This window comes from Amphiura filiformis, chromosome 7 (assembly GCF_039555335.1).
Source record: "Amphiura filiformis chromosome 7, Afil_fr2py, whole genome shotgun sequence".
Classification (NCBI taxonomy): Eukaryota; Metazoa; Echinodermata; class Ophiuroidea; order Amphilepidida; family Amphiuridae; genus Amphiura; species Amphiura filiformis.
In genome coordinates this window covers 40,511,839-40,535,306 of record NC_092634.1, presented here as the reverse complement: position 1 = coordinate 40,535,306, position 23,468 = coordinate 40,511,839, and the positions used below count along the sequence as shown (strand labels likewise).

Genomic DNA, 23,468 nt, shown 5'->3' with positions numbered 1-23,468 from the left:
TCTTTCTTTTATTGCATGACCATGCCCCATCTAATCCTCTCTTGACATCACAGCCCATCAAAATATTTTTTGACCAGCTAGTGGCGTATATTTCTTGTTGACATTGGGGGGATGTGGTTTGAACAATTTTCTTGATGTATATGAATTAATCACCTTTTGGGGTTAATGCGCGTGACAAAATTTGCCATATTTAAGCTAAATTGATGAAATATGGTGCAAAAGTAGAATAAATCTGTGCGAAGCACGCAAACATTTGCACTTTTGGGGCTAAAATGGTTAAATATGAGGTCAATTTGGTCATCCCATAGATACAGGCGTCAACATTGGGGGGGGGGATTGCATGGACCATCCCCCCCGGTAAAATGGGGGGTTTATCCCCCCTCGGGATCTACGCCTATATTTTTGACACTTACTATGGCCAGGCCAACATTATTAAATGTGGAACACCTGAGTGGTGAACTGAGCAAGTTTTGAAGAAAAAAACCATTTTCACTGAATTCTATCTTGAATGGAAACAAAATTTAAAAAAAATATCAGGCTAAAAAAGATTGTTTCCTGCATACAGGCTGTGTGAATTTTGGTTTTTTTTAAAGCAATTTTACCACATTGCATGTTTTATATGAGAAATCCAGAAAAATTATACTTTCAGGGAAATTTTATTTTCTCATACATTTTGTTTTACAAACAATATGAAAGCCACATAAATCCCATGAAAACCAATCTATAATTATCCTAAAACTTTTTAATAAAAAATTTAATATCTAACCAGCTCTTCACTGGTTTGAAATATTTCTTATATGAGACATGAGCTGCCATAAATCCTGACTCTAAAAATAAAAAAATAGATAAAAATAACAAACCACATTTCGGTTTTCAGGCCAGCTACAGCAACACAAACTTGTTTTTATTCCAGCCTTACCACAACATTGCTGCTTTAACTTTCTTATAAATATTATCCACATCCTGCAGATTTTGAGATGCAACAATTTTTGCTTGTTTAATCCTGGCTCGATTAAACTCTACCGTATCCTGTAGGTTCTTCTTCTCTCTCGTATTCAGCATGGTTTCACCATTCACATTGACATCTTGACATAGCTTTCTCCAGACCGTCTTGTAGCAGTCTGCTATTTTGGTGTCCATCTTGGTGAGATTGTTGTCGGCTGTTGGACATACTGAAAGAATCGCTTTTGCAGAAACTACCACCTGTACAGAATGGATAAAAATGTGAATAATTTCATAATTAATTTTGTTCTTGATCATTTTGTAGTGATAAATGCAATTGTATGCTACACAGGCTGCATCAAAATTACTGCTATCCATGCAGTCTCCAGTCTTTGTTTGTTTTTTTAATATTTTTTTAGCCAGATGAAATTAAAAACGGCTGTTTTTTTACCAAAGTGTATTGATTAAAAAACTATTACAGATCAAGACATGATTTCTTCACCATTACTGGGAAACTTACCATCCAAAATGATTTAAATGTCGGTAAGTGTTTATTTTTAAAGTTGGGTATAGTTTTCTTTTCAAATCAGTATCACCCTGTATACATACATCAGGTCTAAAAAACAATTGTTGTGGTGCCCTCAACCGCCCTACCCTAAATCCTGGAAAATCAGGGTCGCAATTTTTTTTTTTTTTTTTTGAATGATGATTTTTACAGATTTGTTAAAAAGTTTTCACTTTAAATTAATATTTTATTGAGAGACTAGTCTTTAATTAATGTCTAACAGGTATCCAGAAGTCAAAATTTACAAACGTCTCCTAATTAATATTTGAGGGGATTTTTAAAAACTGAAGGTTTAAAAAAAAAAAAAAAAAAAAACTAAATCCGACCGTCCTACCGAACTTTTCCATTTTCCCACTTGAGGGCAACACAACAATATTTTTTTTTGGCCTAATATAAATAGTTTACATGCAAAAAAAGCCAAGGCAATAAATGTCATTTTCAAATTTTGGAGTTTAAAGGTCACAAAAAATCTGCCCTCAACTGAGGCAAATAGAGGCAAATTAATATATTTTAAGCTATATTACAAGTCGTAACAGCAATTAATTAAATAATTAAAAACTTTAAAAAACAATAAATAAACAACAAAAATTGAAACACAACAACCCTACTTCTGCAAAATGACAAAAATGCAGACTGGATACAATTTTCTTCCCCTGATTTGATTTGTTTGCCTTCACATTACTTTAAGGTACAGTCATAGTTACATCACACAATGAGCTTATCAATAATGAAAGTGAACTTTGCCATACATATTTGTGATTTGATACTTTCACCTACTTAATAACTGTTTACCCACATCATTATCCACATGTTTATGCAACAAACAAACAAAACTTGTCAAATGGGCGGGCGGACCTTTCAAGCAAGGTCAGTCTAGTGGACGGACCTTTAAAGTAGGGTCAACCCGGTTAGGCATATTCTTTTCTGCAAAAAATTGCGGCACATTCGCCGTCACTCGTGTTTTTTCAGTAAAAATCAATACATGCCAAAACTGCTCTTTTTGGGCTTTTCTCATTGATATACCAAATGGCCGAAAATGTGACCGGTGTTTACGGTATATGTCCTCACATGGTCATTTGTACCCCCGGCCCCAGGTTTGTGATTATAATGTGTGTGAAAATAATTACCCAACTCAATTAACACTGAAAGTTTTCATACAATACTATACCACCAATCATTTACAATGCGCCCTCCAAGTACCACAGATCAAGCTTTCCAAAAGAACACAAAATACAATAGAGGGCAGCAAACAACAAATCTGTATTTGAGACCTGTTATGACAGAAATCACAGCCTCTGAGTAATGAATATTTGGATTATTATTTGAAGCCAAATATGGTATAAAATTATAAAAACATTGGATACTGGTACTACAATATCCCTGTGTCGGTTGATTTCTGACATATTAATCCATTTTATTCATTTATTTTTATCACAACAGAAAAAAAGACACCAAATATATTACGCCAATGTATTGAAAGTCCGCTGGAATTGGACAATGAAGGCAAAACCAAAAATTTGATGACGTCCTAAAAACGAAAGTCCAGTGACGTGAGAGGGTCAAAAAGTCTGATTATGTTTGTCAAAAATTAGTTAAAATATCGATTAAAGTTGACTCTTTCGGGGTGATATTGTCAACGTTTCACACTTTAGGGGTCAGACTCCTAATGAAAAGCACCTTACAGCACATCATCGAACTTAGTTCCTGAGATATGAAATATTTTTGTGTCAATTTATGTGTTAATGCTCTAGTGTGCTGGCCATAGGCTTCAACATAAAAAGTTTTGAGGTATTTTCTCAAAATATCAACAGCTATATGTTAAGAGCCACTGAACCAATGCTAGGCTTGTTTGTACTCATTTCAATGCTTTTTTCATGCTGATTCCAAATATGGTCATGAAAATTTACAATTCTGAAATTTTGATATTAAAAAAAATTGAAACTTGTCTGCAGTCGACACCCGTGTGGAGAGAGTTAAAGATGTGTGACCTAATTGACAATCTATACTTGAGATTTCAATTGCCCGACATTCTGTGATGATTTTGCGTGTACAATGTGTGATGGACGCCAGTGTGTGGGACTGTGGGTGTGTAACGGAAGTATATTCAACCATGCCAACTCACTTGTGATTGGTTACTATAATTTTAATTATTGTATTTTAAGGTTGTGCGTTCACGTTGTAGTTTGAAATATGCGATATATGATCGCGGTTGGATCGAATACAGCTGTTGAAAGCTGTATTCATTCAAATGAAATTTCATCTATAGCTATGTATTATCTGGTTGGTTTGGGTACGAATCTATCCATGTAATATACCAAACATCAAATTTTTGAAAATGCCTATGACGGATCACACAAAACAAAGTAAGTACAAACAATTTTAAACTCAAAATGTCTTATTGTCCCTTTAAATAAATTCAGATATCTTACCTCAGTGTGGAATGTTTCCATAATTTTGATTAAAGCTTCTGATTTGCTTTCTTCATCAATGACTTCCCCTTTAACTGCTAAACTCACAAACCCATAGTCATCTTGTGCCTGAACAGATAGAGAACAAAAACACATCAAAAAAAGAGAAAAAGATTAAAGATCAATTACAACAAAATGTGTTAATACTGCAAACAAAAACCACAGGCAGTTAAAAGTGGAATCAAACTGGGGGCAGAGGTGACTACTCAAACATCACTCTTTTCAAAGTTGGGGGGTGGGGCACTTGTATTTCAAGTTGTATATCACCACCATAAAAAGATTTTTTTTAAGTACCCAAAGCATGCATTTTTCATTAGTGTCAAATGGACTCAAAGCAAGTACTCTGCTGCGGTTGTTTTCCTAACCTAAGCAAGCATTTTACTGTCGTGAGTCGTGATGAACACACACACCTAAAACTGCCGGTAGAGATCAGTGACAAGGCTGAAGAAAAAACAATGAAAAAGCACACGTTTGAGGACAATTTCAACCAGAATTTTACTTTCTTTTCAAATGATTTTTGTCTGCATCAAGGTGTCATGTTTACAACCCTTTTGAGTAACATCTGTGCAATTCTTTTTTTCCATTATTGCTGTTTTTGATACCTTAAATAAGATCTTTGTGTATTGCGCCAAGCTGTGAAAAAAGGCCCTTGTGGGTGATATGTGATGTGATCAAGCAAAACGAGTCAGATGTCAGGAATATTGATTTTTGAGATATAGCCAATAATAGTATTTTACTTCCTTTGTATTTTATTGTTCTGAGCAACACTAAAATGGCCATGTCTCTGGAACCGTAAATCAAATTATGATGGGGGTTTCAGCAAAATAAAGCTCTGAGAATGGCTTATGTAATAAAATTGAAAACTTAATTTTGATTTTGATTGACATCAGACTCATTTTGCTTGATCGCATCACATATGCAACTTGAAATACAAGTGCCCCCCTGATTGCATGGTCCAAACTTATTTGACAGAATTATGATGACACAATCTTTCTTACTATTAGTTCTTGTTTCTGCAATTCAAGTGCTTCCTTCAGTCCACCAATGCAATCTTCAATTGAACATTTAGTAGATGCAATCAGCCCTGCTGCAAGACACTCATGTCTAAACTGCTTCATGGCTTGGATATGGGCTAGGTTGGTTTCATGCACTTTGTGTAGGCTTCTATTGGTCTCTAGGAATAACTGGTCCAGCTGTGGATAAATTAAACCATACAGATTATATCCAACTATTAGTACATGTGAAGAAGGTAGGTTGTACATTATCTTGTTTTAGTAGTTATTTTTTGTTTAGTACATGTGTGGTTTCATTAGCATACAAGAGCTAAATTTGATTGGTTCTTGGGTATATGGTTTCTGCCTGGGTGTTTCTTAGTATCTACTACAAACACCCTACTCTTTTCAACACTGACTGTAATTACATGTACATTGTACAGGTATCATGAGGTATGAAGGTCGAAGGACAGAGTGCTCTAATGGTTCATTTACCCAATTCTAAATACATCATGGGGGAGAGGGGAAAAGTCTAAATATAATCATGAACATTAATGCTCTGCATGCTGGCCATAGGCTTCAACATAAAAAGTCTCAAGTTCCAATATATTTTCTCAAAAAATCAAGAGCTATCTCATGAACCACCACACCAATACCAGGCTTGTTTGTACTCATTTGAATGCATTTTTCATACTGATTCCAAATATGGTCATGAAACTGTTATTCTAAAATTTTTGAATTTTTAAAGAAAATTTTAAACATGTCATCTGCAGTTGACGTCTGCAGTTGATACCCGCTTGGAGAGATTTAAAGCCATATTATAACATTTGCTGAGGAAGACGCCCTCACTGAATTTTTAAAATTCCTTTTTTTACACAATTAAATTGTACTTTATTAAACCAATATACCCTGCAAAAATCAAGACTCTAGGTGCTGTAGTTTTGTCAAAATCCGAGATTTTGAATAAAACGCTGAATTATTATTTATTATTACGATGGAATTATTAGTTGAACGCATACACGATGTTCATAACACACAGTACGTACACGGCGTGTGGGACAGTGATATACACAACAAAGGGTCTTACCACAGCATGACCGAAGGAGTGGTACGTATTGGCGACATGTGCGCTGGTAGTAAATTCAAATTTTCTTTGCTTTGCCGTAGTTGTTCGGCTCAAAAATAAAAGGGATATATCTGACAGTAAAAGCTAACATTTTATGGCAAAGAAATGCTAATCTATTTTGTTTGAAAATGTTATAATATGGCTTTAAGAGCAATAAAACATACCTCAGGCACATTGACCTTATCCAGTGGTTGGAACTCATCTGGATTCACCTTTTTTACTCTCTTTCTCCTCCTTTGATTCCTCTTGATCTCAACAGCTTCCATCTTCTTGCGGGCATGGTCTTTAAGCTTCCTCTCCAGCAGGTGACGAATAAGGGCTTGAATGGCTGTGTGGACGCCTCCATCTGAATGCTTAGCTGACACTGCAACACTTAAATTAAACAAAACAAACAAACAATGAAGCAATTTATAATGCACGTGGCATGTTTTACAAAAAATCACTAATCACTGTGGCCCAAGACATAACATTAAAACCATGTTGGTATCCCGGGGTTGGTATACATATTTGAATTTTGTATTCTTGATCCCTACTTCTTTGGAAAAGATTTTCACAAGTTTTCCATGACTTTTGACATCTATTTCTGGAATTTCCATGGACCAAAATGAACATGACATAACTTTTCCATTTTTGCTCATTTTTAAAATTCCTTCAATTGTCCATTGTATTGATGTGGTGTTGTTTTGTACATGTAAGTCTTATCTATTTTAAAGTTCACTGATTATGCCGGTCCCATGAGCCTACTCCATGTCTAAAATGAGGAGCAGACTGGTGGCTAGCTAAGACACTGAAGGGAACCCTGTATCAATAACTCAGGTTGGTAACATTAACAGAAATAAATCAACAACTATTTTAGCACCAACCCTTCAGTGCTATCACACACTGACAGCAACTGTTAATGCCTTGTATAGTTCAGACATACAAAAAATATTCTTATTCAATGGGTGCGTCTAGTAAAGAATTCACATAATTTGATTGGTTTTCTGGTGTATAATATCTCACAATAGTTGATAGTGATATTAGTCAGGGCGCGCCGCCACTTAACGGCGGCACGCTTGTTGCGCCTCAATGATCGGCTGATAATGCATTCGCGTAATACATGTGCGAGAACTAAGAACGCGATTCGGCGGCTAAGATGTTCGTGATGGTTTCGTGCATTTAAAACAACGGGGATGTCCTCACAAAAGTATCTTTATTTTTTTCTGAAAAAAGGCAGTTTTTCTTGCAAAAATTGCGCCGCCATCCACTACTCAAAATATTGGCCAGCCCATCCATTATGACACGATATTGGATAGGCAAAAGACAAAATCCTATCATTTATTCTCTAACTCCTTGGCTTCACCACTTACCTTCCCACAAATCCATACTGTTCAGCGGTAGCATTCAGCACCTGTACTTCTTCCGGTAATTCCACCTCTTCCTCTTGCTCTTCTTCATATCGCCAGACAACCACTTCTTTCTCCTCTTGCTTCTCAGAATCTGAGACAGTGAAGCCGACAGTCTTGTCACTATCAGTATTGGGTTTATCATCTGCTTCATCTGGAATTAGATAAAATTATATTTTTTATTATTGCTGAGATGTCACATAGAGGAAAACTCTTGCTTAGCACTATCTTAATTGAGTTTCTTCTTTTTTTTCCTAAATTTGTTTACCCAAATTCATGAAGTGCTTTTTGCATTGCTGCTGATCATTATACTTCTTGGAAGAGGTCAGATGCAAAAAGCAATTATATCCATTTGCTTGATTTGAGATATAAGCAAAACTCGTCAAATATAAAGAACACAATAAGAACATATTCTGTTTTTAATCATAGATTCAAAAATATATGTTGGTGTTTTTAAAGTAAGGTGTCAATTTAAAGCTAGCATTAAAGGCAGATGTTGGTGGCCTTACTGAAAAAATGGCGTACAACACATTTTGTATTTGAACTCTTCACATATTCTCCATGACCTCAACCCTTGGCTTAAGTCATGTCCTGACAGTGCCAAAACAGCACCAGAATGAATTGGAATAGTAAAGGGTTAAACACTACACTTTTTTTAAACAGAATTATGAATAATAAGTGAGACTGTCCATGAAAAACTTGATAAAGCTGACAATATCTCTCGATCTAAAATATCTGCAGTGTCCTGGCTCATGGTCCGGACCAATGGTTTGAATTTTGTGGTAGTCCAGCGAGGAACTTGTTGCCTAGACTACCAGACGTCCTGCAAATTATTTGGTACTGGTTTGAAGCACTATTCTTAAAAAGGCAGGAAGGGAACATATATATTAGAAACATTCTTAATATGTGACCATCCAGCACAACTGAGCCCTGAAGTCGCCAATCATCATTTTTGAGATATTCAACCAAAATATTCTGCTTGAAATTTGCTTTAAAATGATGTATATCATGTCTATATAGTACTTGACATATAAGTAGTGAAAAATCAAAAAAACAAGTCAATAAATCCTTTGTTTCCTATTGTTTATTGTTAAGTTCAATGGAGCATATATATCTCAATAGTGGCACTGGCGACATCCGGGCTCAGTTGTGGCGGATGGTCACATATATCAATATACTATTTCCCCCTACTCTAACCTGTTTCTTCTTTTTCCAAATCTTTCTTTTCTTCCCCTTCTCTCTCCTCCTGCCCCTCAGTTTCTCCATCATTGTTGTCTTGAGCTGTATTTTCTGTATCATCTTTGCTAGATTCAGTGTTATCTGAGTTGACAATGACCTCTGTGGTTTTATTCTCATCAACTGATGAGCCTTGTGCATCATCAGTAGGATTTGCCTCCTTGGCGGCTTCTTCTTGATCCATTTCTGCTTGCTCTCGCTCCATTTCTCTCTGCTCAACCTGATGGAGATAAAACAGATTCATATTTTAAAGGTTCCTCTGTTGAAACATAATACTATGAAAGAGAGAACTGCAGAAACCTGTTGCACCACTATACACAAACATACAACAAGGCTTTTGTAGCCCGTCATTTCATGAAGACCACAGCGGGTGTGATGATACATAATAAAAAATAATACACTACAGAGCAAGGAACAAACAAAGACAAGTCAATATGGGAACATATATTTTTCAAATTCTTCTTAAATATATGCATAGGAGATGCAGAACGAAGGGCTGCTGGAAGTTGGTTCCATAACTTTGGAGCAGCAAAGTAAAAAAGATCTGTCAGCAGCGGATTGAAGTTTCCTGGAGTGAATGGTATGTTCCACTAACCTGGTAGTTTCTGCAGATGAGCGCAGTCCAGTGTGGGAAGGGATGAAATTAAACACAGAGTAATTAAGCTCAGAACTGATTCATTAGCGATCACTCAGCAGTCTTTTCAAGATGTCTGCAGTGCTTAAACAATGAAGTAGAATCAGAGAGTACCAACTTTGCCAGTTTGGCGTGTTGCTCAGGAGGGCAACAGTGTACCTCCGGATTATTTCGCTATGCTTCTGGCAAACTTCTAATTCAAATGCATTGTTGGCACAGTGCACAGCCAGGATCAGCGCCACAAGTTTTGTATATGTAGACCGGGACAATTAACAGTTAGTTTTTTGTCCATGGGAGTTTCAAAATAGCTCAATTTTCCCATGAGAACAGAAATTGACATAGCTGTTGCTAGAACTTGTACCGCCACACATTCACACACCAGCACTTTATGGACTGAGCTAACTGGAGCCACTATACACTAGAAACATTGCACATGCATGTAAGTTCTTATTATTTTTTTATTACAAAATTGGGAAAAATAGTTTCCTCACCACATCCATTTTGTTTCCCAGAAGTAATATAGGAATATTGGATGAATCAGCATTTTCATAGTATGTGACGACCTTTGACCCTTGATTTGTCTTCTCTATTCTGGTTTTGCTAATGACAGCATGATTAGTGATGTCTTTCTTCCAGACGCCAGCCAATTCCATGCTCTCTTTGTCCGACACATTTACAACAACTGAAAACAAAAAATTACAATGTATTAAAAACTGAATTTCTCAGGTGAAGTTGTTTTTGTGGTAACTTTACCTTCAGGCTGTCCAATTTTGATGTTAGCTTTGGTACCCTGATATTTGAAAATCTTGCAAGACAAAAAAATAAGGCAAAAAATGCAACTGTTGTCTTGAAAATATTGCACACTCTACCAACTGTATGATGCACAATCAGTCTGAATAGGAAATATTCTTTATGAATGGAGAGAATGGTCTAATGTTTAGGGTACTTGCCTTTGATGCAAGAGGTCCCGGGTTCATGTCCCAGTGGTGACAATTTCCTGGGGTATTGCGTGGGAAAACATCAGAATTTAATTGGCAACATCTGTAGAAAGTCAAATCCTTTGGAAAGAATGATAAGCTGTCGGTCTAATACTAGAGAGTGCATACTAGGGAGTAGGGTGTTACTGGTGTTTACCCCTAGCTCACCCAATTCAGCCCTGTTCATGGGGAGCTGTTAAGTTTGCATTGCTATTTGGGTACCTTTCTGCTTGATTAAAAATAAACAAATTACATACCAATGCCAGCATCAACATCTTTGTAGTAGCTCTTCCTCAGATCTACATCCTCTCTTCCTGGTAGATCCCATATCGTCACGGAAACCACAGCATGTTCTGGGATGTTCAACTTCTTGACAACATTTTCTGTGAAGAGACATAACAGTATAATTATAGCTTTTATATTTAGAGGCATGAAACTATATCGTATAGGTCACGTGTAGACAATTTTGTGTGTTTGTTGCCTGCTTTGTTGTTCTGCTTATGATGATAACTTACATCATTCCTGCATAAATTCACTTGTTATTTTTACCATCAACCACCACCATTTGATAGTTTTTACCATCCCATAGGTAACAAGCATCCACACACTGTTCAGACAGTATGTGTGTCGTGCCCACCCCACATAAAAAATTTTTGGTTGGTATGTTCCCCCGGAATTTTGAGGTTGTGGGTCTTTGGGAGATGATGGCGTACTGGTAAAAGGGGGTCTGTTGGAGCTACGAATAAGTAAAATGAGGGGGCTTTTGGAGCTGCGAAAAGAAAAAAATAAGGGTCTTTCTTGGCTTTTTGGTCGAAAATCGCCTGAAAAAAACCAAAAAAATATGAGGAATGAGCAAATTTTGGGGTCTTTTAGAGCTGAAATTATCAAAATCAAGGTTCTTTTGGAGCTCTATTTTGGTCAAATATCCATGTAGGGGGTCTTTCGGAGCTGCGAAATTTAAAAAGGGGGTCTTTCCGAGAGAACATGCCCGTATGGTCATTTGTGTTAAGTGCTCCCCCCGGGGTGTCGTGTAAGTGCAGAGAAGAGCCTGCTCCTTAGCACAATTTGCCTGTGTGTTACCTCATGGACTTGCCAATTAAGTTACATGTAAAATTGAATAAAATGAATTAAGCCAAGGTAGAACTTAGTGTTGTGAATATTGATCAATAAATTTGTATACGATTTGAAACAAAATCAACAAGTGAAAGATGTGTTGTTCTATCCTGGAATGGAACAAAATATATTTTGACCATCGCAGTCATACTCACCAATACTAACACTTGTTGTAGGCTGATAGCTATAGTCAAACTGGTTCTTAAAATATCTCATAAAAATACTGGTCTTTCCAACTTCAGCATCACCTATATGGAATATAAGAAGCAAAATTAATTATGCATTTGTACAATACAATATACAGGGTGTCCCAAAAAAAAAGAGGCCCCTCATTGCGCCCTCTTATTCTCCTATTTCTGAAAACTTAATCAAATATATTTTGGTATGTAGTCGTTAGCTTTTAAACCAAAACAATTTTATCAATCGGTTCACAACTTTTGAAGATATGCTCTTTTAAAGAAATGTACCCGTTTTTCACTCTGTCCACGGAGAAGGTTTGGCTACTTCAAAGATTGAAAAGGAGTACACATACCATGCATGAATATCAAACATTCCTCAATGATAACTTTATAAAATAACTTTATTTATGGAATGGGCTTTATCGGTGGGTTTATGGGCAATGGATTTTGTTAATAGTGTCATTAATTTGTGGGTAAAATGGATGCCGATGGGACTTCTTTTGCTTTACTTGCAATTACTTATTTTTTCTTGGTTATTTATGCCTTTTTGTTTTATTATGTTTCTTACTTTGTTGTTTCTTGATTTCTTTTTTTATTTACAACATAAGTCATTTCTCTTTTTAGGATAAAAGGTAGCCCTAAAAGGCTGTTTGGTTTGTCTTTGGTTCTTCTGAACTGAGTTTACTGTGCTGCTCTGCCTCTACCTGGTTGCCTCCTTGGCGAATACAGGTTTCAGCCCGGTCCTCATTGCATCAATTGCGTTGCGTACCATCCTGTTGCGCCGGATACTTGCGAATGCATTCAGTAATACGTCTACGAAGATTTTAGATTTTGCCACAAAGGAAAAAAAAGTGGTGTGAGGTCTGGTGATCGTGCAGGCCACTCCACAGCAAGAGCCATCCCAACCACTCTGTTTGCTATCCGTGGACAGAGTGAAAAACAGGTACTTTTATTCAAAAGGGCATATCTTCAAAAGTTGTGAGCCGATTGAAATAATTGTTTTGGTTTATTAAAGCTAACGATTTATGGTTTCTTTAAATACCAAAATATATTAAAATCAACTTTTCAGAAATAGGAGAAAAAGAGGGCGCAATGAGGGGCCTCTTTTTTTTTGGACACCCTGTATGTCACTCATGTTAGCAGATACCATCTGATTCGTTTAACAAGGATGCAAATACAGCAAATAAAGTGCAGGTCGTGGGTGAGGTACCTTCCCGGGTACCTTATTGTACAACCAAGCCAAAATAATAATTTTCATTGCAAGAAGGAATGAAAGAATCCCAGGAAAGAATAAAAGAAAGAGAGAAAGGAAGGAGGGAAGAAAGAGAAAGGATGAAAGGACATCCAAATCACACAGCCAGAAAACAAAAAGATGCAAAGAAAGAAACAAAAGAAAAAATTTGAAAGAAATAAAAAAAAAAACAGAGAAAAGAGAAAGGAAAGAAACTAGGCATAAAAACAATTGAACATGCAAATATGTGAGCTCAGACTCATTACTTACCTACAAGCACAATTTTAAAGCTAGGCACTTCACTGAGTCCAGGGCCAGCAATCAGACCTGCAAGAAATAATAACAAATCCCGTTAAATACTATATCAGGTAACTATATTGCACAAAGTGTACACTTCCTACACTCTGTACATAGATAGGATATAGCCAGTCTCTGTATATATCATAGACATCTCTACAGTCCCCTTGCCTAAGGAAAGAGTGAATAATTGCCATCATTGGACTTTTTTGGAGGGATACTATCCTAGGTATAAAAGCAAACCTTAGTTTAACACATTTGCTACAAAAAATAATTATGTTAATTGTCTATACTTCACTTGCTATATTCTGCAAGACTATATCAAATGACAATACTGGGTGTATGATGGATCAGTTGGATCATGATTTCAAGTTACTTGAACTTTTTATTTACACTACTGGGTATGTTTATATCTTTATCCATTCACTGTGGTGTATGTGGACCAGTAATTTAAAATTCCAAATCAAGATTTGGTTTATAGGATTCTTTCAAAACTCACCAAGAGCAATTCACAATATTTTTCAAAACCCACAAAGAGCAGTTATTCACCAATTCTAGTCAGACTAGTGACAGTTTATGTGTAGGCCCTTGGAAGAATTGGAATTTTTATGATTGCTGGTGGCTTTACTATTAAATGAATGGAATTGTTCTGCATGAAGGTAATCAATATCATTTGAAACCCTTTCCTGACTTTTAGAGAAAGGTTTATTAAAATTACTGCTCATGGGTTATGCCGATCAGCAGGAAGCGGCATGAAACCAGCATTACACCCGCCATTTTGCCATGTGCGTTCTGCTCGCTAGATATAGCGGGTGAGAAGATTTACTTTTTGTTGACGTTTATCAAACAAAATTTTTGATAACGGGTCATACTATGATTTTAATTTTTTATTTTAATGAAGTTATATGTTGTTTTGAGGAATAACACTGCTTTTTTCGGGAAGTTTTGAGTTTATTTCCACTGGTGGTGTAGGATTGCAAGGTGAGTGAATTTGTGATGAGGTTTTCTTGTTTCAACAATCCGATTGAGACGTAGGCTAAAAAGGCCATACGCATGCGTGGTGGTATTCTTGAATTTGCTGACGTGTATCGTTTCAAACTGTCTTGATACGCATATAATATGTTGCCAACTCAACTGTTGTTTATACCACTAGCATTGCCAGTGGCCACACTGTATGTAGGTATGAAAGGTGAATTCAAATTTGCCATCAAACTGCATTATTTTATTAAAGCCCTTGAGTAAAGAAAGCCAAAACTTAAAACAGTTTTGTCATAGCACTTTCCATAGCAAAGTTACATCTTGTCAAAAATTGACTTTCATCAAAAAGATTCAGCTAACAAAACAGCATTTCGGTGGTGTTTCTAGATCTTAAAACAGTGATGATCGCAGCTTTTCTATAACTGCTATCAAAATCCCTCTAAAATTCCACAGTGTGCGAGTGTCCCATCACCAAAAAAACATATATTTGGGTCAAGTGAAGTATAGACAACATATTTTAGGTTTCCTTGACTAATCTGTTCTTTTAAATTTCTATGTAAATATGCATTGTGTTTGGGCCCCAGTCTAGGCGAATTTGGCTGACTAGCAAATGTGTTAATATTAAAGGAGGATTTCGTGATCCTAGCATCCTCTTTTTATGACATTTTTCAGTAGATATCCACGAAAAAAGCTTATTTCCAAAATTTCAGTTGATTCCGATTGTGCGTTTGCGAGTTATGCATGATTATGTGTATGCACTGCTCCATAGACAATGTGTTGTAATTTCGTTCTGGTGCACCAGAACGAAATTCAAATTTGGCGATATTTTTGCCAAACGAATTAATCTGCAAGAAATATTTGGTACATAAACATTATGTAGCCAGAGGTATCCAGTGGTGTAAAAATCTCAACTTTTTTTGGGAAAAGTGGGGGGATGAGGCTGTGGATCACGAAATGCCCCTTTAACTAAGGTTTGCCTCTCATACCTACTGTATGCCATATACTATAGAAAAATTATCTAATTCATGTACATCGTGCAACATTCAACTACGCTTGTTACTCCGCGATTAATCCAAGAATCACGCTAATACACGAGCGTACAACGCTACTCTCTACGCGTCCATATTAGCGAGGTTATCTGCGTACAACAGCTTAATTACTACACACAGCCGCGCAAAGAGTATGTTCCACGATGTACACACATTAAATAATTTTTCTATAGTACGTATTCATCATGCTTTAGTTATAACATCGAGATAACATTTTCGATAAAATCTCGATGGTTATAATGTAGCCCGCATAGTAGTAACTAACTTTTGTTAGACACTAATAATAGTAGTTAGTGGACAAAATGATACTGAGTGATAAACATATGCGTCCAAGATGATTCTGATACTGTGAGTGTGACTGTGTGATCATTATTATACCGGTACCTGATCAATGTAACTTGTTTTAAATATAATTAAGCTTACATTACTGAGCTACGTACAACTACAAGCCCCGATTAGTTTAATTTCAATTTGATTCCACCTGACTCAACTATGAACAAATTACCCTCACGATCTGCGCTGCAAGCCGTCCCCATTGCTCGTTCTCAGTTGTATCGCTTCAGAATATTATTGAGACATCATGACAATTTTGTTAAAAGCCCACATTTATGGACAGCAGAACCATGTTTACAAGAACACTGCACTGTGTGTGCACCTGTTGCGGCGGCGTTCTTGGAGATGACCCGGAAGTTGATGTAGCTAGTGACGTCTTTTGATTGATTGACTTTCTAGACTTGCATCAAGTCTCATCAGAATTCTCGCGATTCCAAATACAGCGCGCCACCAACGACGGCAGTGAACATTGGTTTGGGGTCGACAGTTTTTCATCAACCATAGCTGACCATTGTGATTATTACTCTAAAAACACAATGTTTTATAGTACTTTTTGAAATTTTTTGAGATTTTCTGTGTTGAAGTGAAATATTGCAGTTTGATATTCACAGATGTCCTTTTCTAAATCCCGCAAACTTGACGTTGATACTAGGTGTTTCCTTTTTGTTATACATTTTCTAAAACCGCCCTTTTTTGTTTTTAAACTTTGCGATACTTTTCAGCCCGATACGCGCGAGCCTAGTCAATGCGAAGTAGGCCTAGGCCTGTCCTTTTTTTTTTAATGGAAAACGCACAGGTTTTATTTTGGTTATTAGAATAAATTGTTTTAATTCTTTCTGAATTTATTGTTTGTTCAATACGATAATAATATAACACCAACATCCATACTATAGGTGTTGCATTTTTGTAATCGGCCTACATTTTCTAAAAATGGGTTTTTTTGCACGAAGCCGCTTAGGCCGTATAAAATTAATGTTTTGGTTCTCGTCCAGAGGATTTTCATGAATTGATGAGGGAGGGAGGTGTTTTTTTTTTTTTTTTTTTTCCAATGTAAAATTAGCATTGTCAGTAGTTTTCGGTCTTCTCCAACAGTGCTCGAGGAAACGATGAGGCCCTTTTTTTTTTTTTTTTTTCAAATGTGAGATTCTGAGGATAAGCCCCTAGAGTACCACAAAAAGACTTGGAAGTGATGCTTGTTCTCTAATAAACTTATTTATATGTATGAAGATTTCATAAATCATTCCAAAGTCTAAAAAATTGAAAAATCTAAAAAAAAAAAAAAAATCAGACAAATACAAAAAATTAAAGAGGGAAGAAACGAGAACCAAAATATCAATTTCACACGGCCTTATAGCGGCCCGCCGCGCGGGATAGGCCTACCGCAAAGAAATTCAAGTAAATTTTAAAAAGATTCTTAATGTCTCATTACTTATAAACATGCATCACATTGGTTTGCCGCTTTTGTTATTATTGTAATTGTTTGATTTGTCCTTATTATATTTTTAGCCTAAATTTGTCTTTTTAATTGTATTATCAAACATTAAAAAAATTACGATCACAATAAAAACACTTTGTAGGCATAGCCTACCGCATAGGCCCTAAAAATAACATTTATTTTTTGTTAATATTTCAATTTTAGACTTTAATGCATAAGTTCAACAATACCTCATAGAGTTTTAGCATTATAATAAAGATGAAGAAAGTTTCAAACTGCATGCAAAAGAGTACATGAATTTAAAAGATCATTATTTTACGGCATAGGCCTATCAAGAAAATATGCATGAAAAACTCCATAACTTTAGAACCAAGTATGCTAGACCTTTGGTGTTTTCACAGTAACACAATTTTCAAAAATGCCTCTTTTGCCCCCCATGAACCAGATCGTGTCACAATTAAGGTTTAAATTTGACAATTGTCATGCCCGATTTTAATATTTATTCATGTTTCTTTTTCATATTTTATTTTTACTTCCGCTTTCTTGCATGGTAGGGGAGAGCGGGGAGTGTTCGCCCTAGGGGCAGGTTCGCCCACCCCTTGTTTCTCAGCACTACGGCTATCGGGGGATTTGGTGATGGCAAAATTAGGTGACATAGGTCATTATAAACTTCTCATATTAGCTACGCGACATATAGGGACGTGTTCATCGAACTGCAGCCAAAACAAAAAAAATTACACTAAAACGTAATTTTTTCTTGCATTAATAATGTTGTATTATCATTGATACATAAATACAGATGGTTTTAATGGAAATCTGTATTTGGAACATATGGGATTTGTTAAAGATTTAATGCAGTTACAAACTCCTTATTCGATTTGTATTTTGCATATCCTGAAGAAAAAATAAAAATGTGCACAAGGGGCACGTTCGCCCTTTTGAGGATGGGGCATGTTCGCCCTCTATCTTCCCCTGGCGGACTTACCCCCAAACTGCAGGGCGGACCTGCCCCATCAGCGTATTATGCAAAATGTTGATAATTAAATACCATTATACGAGGTAAAACTACTGAAAATCATGTTTTTTAAAGTTATGTGGTATCAGTATTACTCATAACACCGTTTATGTCCTAATCCATAATCCCCCTGAAGTTGTAAACATGATACGTTTAAGCTCACTTTGGACCCCTACATTTTACCCTGACCCGACCCCTGCAACAAATTTAGTGATTCCCCAGAAGAGAATGAATGCCCTGTATACTCTTGCTAAATGTTTGCATTGAGTATGTTATTGTTACGCAATGTTAACACCCTTTTTTGTGATTAGGGTGAACTTACCCCACCATATGGGCGAACCTGCCCCAATATGGGGCAAGTTCGCCACTTTGCAAAACTTTTTTGTGTGCTCTATCCTGTTGCTATTGTAAGGCCTATAGTTCTGGGATTGTGGTCGTATATAGCTAAGACATGGGGCTTTCACATGGGCTAATCAGGTCATCCCTAACCTTAAAATTGACATCGCTAGGCTGGTCAGAAAAAAATAGGGCGAACACTCCCCGCTCTCCCCTATACCATCTTTATTTCATATTTCCCTTTTCATAACCCAAGGAAATTTACTCTTAATGTAGGCCTAGGCCTACTCCCAATTAAATAGCACACGTTGGTTGGAATGAGTTTCTTTTTAGTCATATAATATCGGTCGGCACAACATTGAAAAATCAAAAACTGTTTCGACTAAATATTCAATTGGGCAATTTTAAACGCCTAGGCCTATACATGTTTTTTAAAAAGAAAAAGAAAATGTTAAAATCTTTCCCATTTTCTTTTTCTTTCTCATGAAATTATAAGTCAACACTGTGAAAAGAACTGAACTGTAGTGTAGCCCAACCTTTACGGCATTGTGGACTTTGACCAAATTGGAAAGGTTTAAATTCGGAGGGTCGACATTTCTTGCATATTAAATAATGGATCAGGCCCATGGATCAAGGACTCAACCTACAAAGTAAAGAGGTCAAATCTGGGGATGGACTTTATTGGAGGGGTGAACGCATTGTTTAGGCCTGCTTCATTTGAGACTGAAGGGGCGAACCGAGACACCCCCCCCCCCCCCCCCCCCCACCCCCCCACCCCCACACACACACCGATTTACGGTGAAGATTATACTGTACAATAAGGGACAAAACAAGATAACTTAACAATGTAGCTTAACAATGTAGTTTGGAGGCCATTATAGGCCTAAATGAAAATGAAAACATGCCTATTCATACAGAAGGGTAGGCCTATTCGAGCCTCCGCACCAAATTTATTGAGGGGCTGAGCCCCCAGCCCCGGTTCATAAGCCTATGTAATTTTGTTGACAGAATTGCACCACGAGAGTTTATTTTAAAAATTAACAGGTTTATTTGTTTAGTGCAAGTATATCTGATTATTTTCTCCCGACATTATACATTGGGGCCAAAGTGTTTGGTTTATGGCTATATACATGTAGAAGGAAATGGCTTCTAAATTTACCACCTTTCGTGATCATAAAATAGGCCTACATCATGCTACAAAGAGCGTTTCAAAACGTCACACGAAAAAATTGCTTTAAAACAATTAATTCATATCTATTCAAGTTTGTAAAAAGGTTATAAATGTAAAACATCTATAGGCCTAGGTTAGGAAAAAAATAATAAAAAAAATAAAAATAAGACAAGCGTTCAAAACATTTATGAAAACCAAAAGCTTTTGTCTTAATCATGTATCACGCATGGTATAATTATGGGAAAAGTTATCCAAACAAGAAATAAAAAAGGCACGAATTTGCGTTTTAGATTAAATTTCCTGTTTGAAATTGTCTTGCATCAAAAGCATTTTCTATTATTATAGGCCTACCCAAACGCGAAAATTGACATTTTGACATCAACATTTTTAACATCGAGTTTTAACCGTAGATGGTTGAATAGGAATAGAGTAGGGCCTACATTTGAAATTCGAAAACGTTTTAATCGTAGGCCTATTAAAAAAAAATGCTTTACGCTGTCCATGCTGTTAAAATATGTAGCCTACCGGTATTGAATATTTCGTTATTCTAAATATTGAGAATTAGGCCTCCTTTACTTAAAACAAACAAGGTTTAAAAATTGGGTTTTTTATAAGGATATATTCATGAGGGTCTAAGTAGGCCTATCCCCAATCACTGATTTTTCAGTGTTTTCTTTTCTTGTAAACGAGAGCCTAAAGTATTTTCCCAAGCGCCTCGGATCGGGTTCGGAAAAGTTTGAAAATAAGGGTTTAATTATTTGCCCATTATTTTGTGTGGGAATAGGCCTAACACTCTGAACATTCACAGATGTAGGCCTAAACCATGACTGTCGAAATTAACTCAAAATGGAGGCAGAAAAAAAAACATTAAAAAAATATATGCTTTACGCTGTCCATGCTGTTAAAATATGTATTGAATATTTCGTTATTCTAAATATTGAGAATTAGGCCTACTTTACTTAAAATAAACAAGGTTTAAAAATTGGGTTTTTTTTAAGGATATGCATGAGGGTCTAAAGTAGGCCTATCCCCAATCATATTTTTTAATCAAGTCTATTATTGGCCTACTTACCATGCTTACAACAAAGCTTAAAGACCTGAAAGTGTTTTCTTTTCTTGTAAACGAGAGCCTAAAGTATTTTCCCAACACCTCGGAAAGGTCGGAAAAGTTTGAAAATAAGGGTTTAATTGATGCCCATTATCTTGTGTGGGAATAGGCCTAACACTCTGAACATTCACAGAGGTAGGCCTATACCGGTAGGCCTAAACCATGACTGTCGAAATTAAGGCCGTATAAAATTAATGTTTTGGTTCTCGTCCAGAGGATTTTCATGAATTGATGAGGGAGGGAGGTGTTTTTTTTTTTTTTTTTTTCAATGTAAAATTAGCATTGTCAGTAGTTTTCGGTCTTCTCCAACAGTGCTCGAGGAAACGATGAGGCCCTTTTTTTTTTCAAATGTGAGATTCTGAGGATAAACCCCTAGAGTACCACAAAAAGACTTGGAAGTGATGCTTATTCTCTAATAAACTTATTTATATGTATGAAGATTTCATAAATCATTCCAAAGTCTAAAAAAATTGACAAATCTAAAAAAAAAAAAAAAATCTGACAAATCCCAGAAATTGAGGAGGGAGGGACGAGAACCAAAATATTAATTTTACACGGCCTAACTTTAAAAAGGAGGCAGAATTGGGGAAAAAATCGTCGGAGGCTTGAATTAACAGTTGATCATCATCAACGTAAATAAATAAATTTGAGTAATCGATAGCAACACTCGTTACGTTTCCAGGGTCGATGGTTCATCGTCGACGCGTCATGGATGTCGACTTTTACCCATGATGCTCTGCGCGAAGTTGATCAGCCAGGCGAGATCGTAGGTGGCGCGCTGTATTTGGAATCGCGTCAATTGAAATAGCGTGTCAACACATACGGCTCCTGGTGAAACCAGTGAAACCATTATAAAGGAGTGTTCAGAAATACTTGGGGGGCTGGAAATATTTTTCATGTTTAAATCATTTGTTTAAATCACCCTCTTTGTGAATCCAAACCTGTTTGACCGCCCTCTGACGGGCCCTCTCAGCCCCTCTGATCCCAGCAAAAGTAAGGCCGTATAAAATTAATGTTTTGGTTCTCGTCCCTCCCTCCTCAATTTCTGGGATTTGTCAGATTTTTTTTTTTTTTTTTTTTAGATTTTTCAATTATTTTAGACTTTGGAATGATTTATGAATTTTTCATACATATAAATAAGTTTATCAGCGAACAAGGATCACTTCCAAGTCTTTTTGTGGTACTCTAGGGGGGGTTTATAACTAAATCTCACATTTGAAAAAAAAAAAAAAAAGTGCCTCATCGTTTCCTCAAGCACTGTTGGAAAAGACCGAAAACTACTGACAATGCTGATTTTACATTGAAAAAAACAAAAAAAACAAACAAAAAAAAAACCTCCCTCCTCATCAATTCATGAAAATCCTCTGGACGAGAACCAAAATATTAATTTTATATGGCCTAATATTGTGATATAGGCCTGATATAAGTTCCTATTAAAGGAGTGTTTCGTGATCCTAGCATCCTCTTTTTATGAAATTTTTCAGTAGGCCTACATATCCACGAAACAAGCCTATTCCCAAAATTTCAGTTGATTCCGATTTTGCGTTTGCGAGTTAATATGCATGATTATGTGTATTACACTGCTCCATAGACAATGCGTTGTAATTTCGTTCTGGTGCACCAGAACGAAATTCAAATTTCACGATATCTTTGCAAAACGAATTAATCTGCAAGAAATATTTTGTACATAAACATTATGTAGCCAGAGGTTTCCAGTGATATCAAAATCTCAACTTTTTTTGAGAAAAGTGGGGGGATGAGGCTGTGGATCACGAAATGCCCCTTTAAACGTGAATGATAGGCCCTATATTAAAGCCGGAGGATAAGTCATTAAAATTGTCATTGGCATTAGGTATTTTTAAAATGAAAATTTGGCAAAAAACGAGGAAAACAATAGTGTTGACAAACTTGAAGCCCCTATCAAATACATATGTAGACTATATGTAGCCAATTTCTCTACTTCAGTAAAAGCTAGTAAAGAAATTACAGATTCGTGTAACTGTCTCTATGGAAATAGTAGATATAGGCCTATCTACTATTTCCATGCTCTAATATTTATACAGGGTGTCCCAGAAAAAATTACCGGGCGAATGAATTTGGACGTATGTCGAGAAATGGGCATCAGAATCCCAAAAACTAAACATCAGCGTGTAGCCCATCTTATTTTGCATCTTATATGCCAATTTTATTTGAATCGGTTGATTGATCGCAAAGGAATGAGCGATTACATAACACATGCGTCAATTCACTTCGTTCCAAGTTTGAAAGAAAGATCATTCAACACAATGCGCACCAGTGGTTAACTGTCAATGGGCTTCATATTTTGTTCTGTGAAATCATTTTCATTCTTTTTAAACAATCTGTTTAATTAGGTTTTGTTCAAGTTTGAAAACCTGCACGCCGGGCCTGCACGATATTGAAAATAAAAGCTTGCATGTAAGATGATGCTCGGTACTTATAAATATATTTTTTCATTAATGTTGATATAAATGTTGCATTGTATAAAGAATTACAGATGGCTTAAAAAATTTCTCACACACATTAATGTTTTTGGAATATTTCCAAGAAATTGTAATGCAAAGTTTAAATCTTTTACAACTTCAACATTAATGTTGCATGGTATCAAAAATCACACGTAAAGCTGTAAGCACTTCTGCACTTGATCATTGTCATTCTTGGCTCAAATGTTCTTTGAAAAGTTAACATATATTAAACATATTTGCACAACATAAAGAATTAAAGTTGGAAAGCTTCCAATTGCAGAAATCAAAGTTTTCTCGGACAAACTGTTATTCATCTTCAGTAAAACCATGAATGACATAACACCGTTGGATTATAAAATAGATAATGTGGACTATATTTAAGGGAGGTGTAATGAGCGAACCGTGGTTTGGATTC

At 36.2% G+C, this 23,468-nt stretch overlaps 1 protein-coding gene across 1 annotated transcript; it reads right to left on the bottom strand.

The window, feature by feature from the left end:
- Nucleotides 1-370: 370 nt before the first annotated feature.
- LOC140157160 (uncharacterized) lies at nt 371-15,824 on the bottom strand. Its single transcript, XM_072180250.1, has 11 exons — nt 15,678-15,824; nt 13,119-13,175; nt 11,594-11,686; nt 10,583-10,708; nt 9,840-10,030; nt 8,676-8,934; nt 7,443-7,632; nt 6,258-6,465; nt 4,974-5,168; nt 3,937-4,044; nt 371-1,203 (listed from the first exon to the last, which is right to left on the bottom strand). The coding sequence occupies exons 1-11, from the start codon at nt 15,706-15,708 to the stop codon at nt 916-918; spliced, it is 1,746 nt and encodes a 581-aa protein (XP_072036351.1). The 5' UTR covers nt 15,709-15,824; the 3' UTR covers nt 371-915.
- Between the last annotated feature and the right edge of the window lie 7,644 nt (nt 15,825-23,468).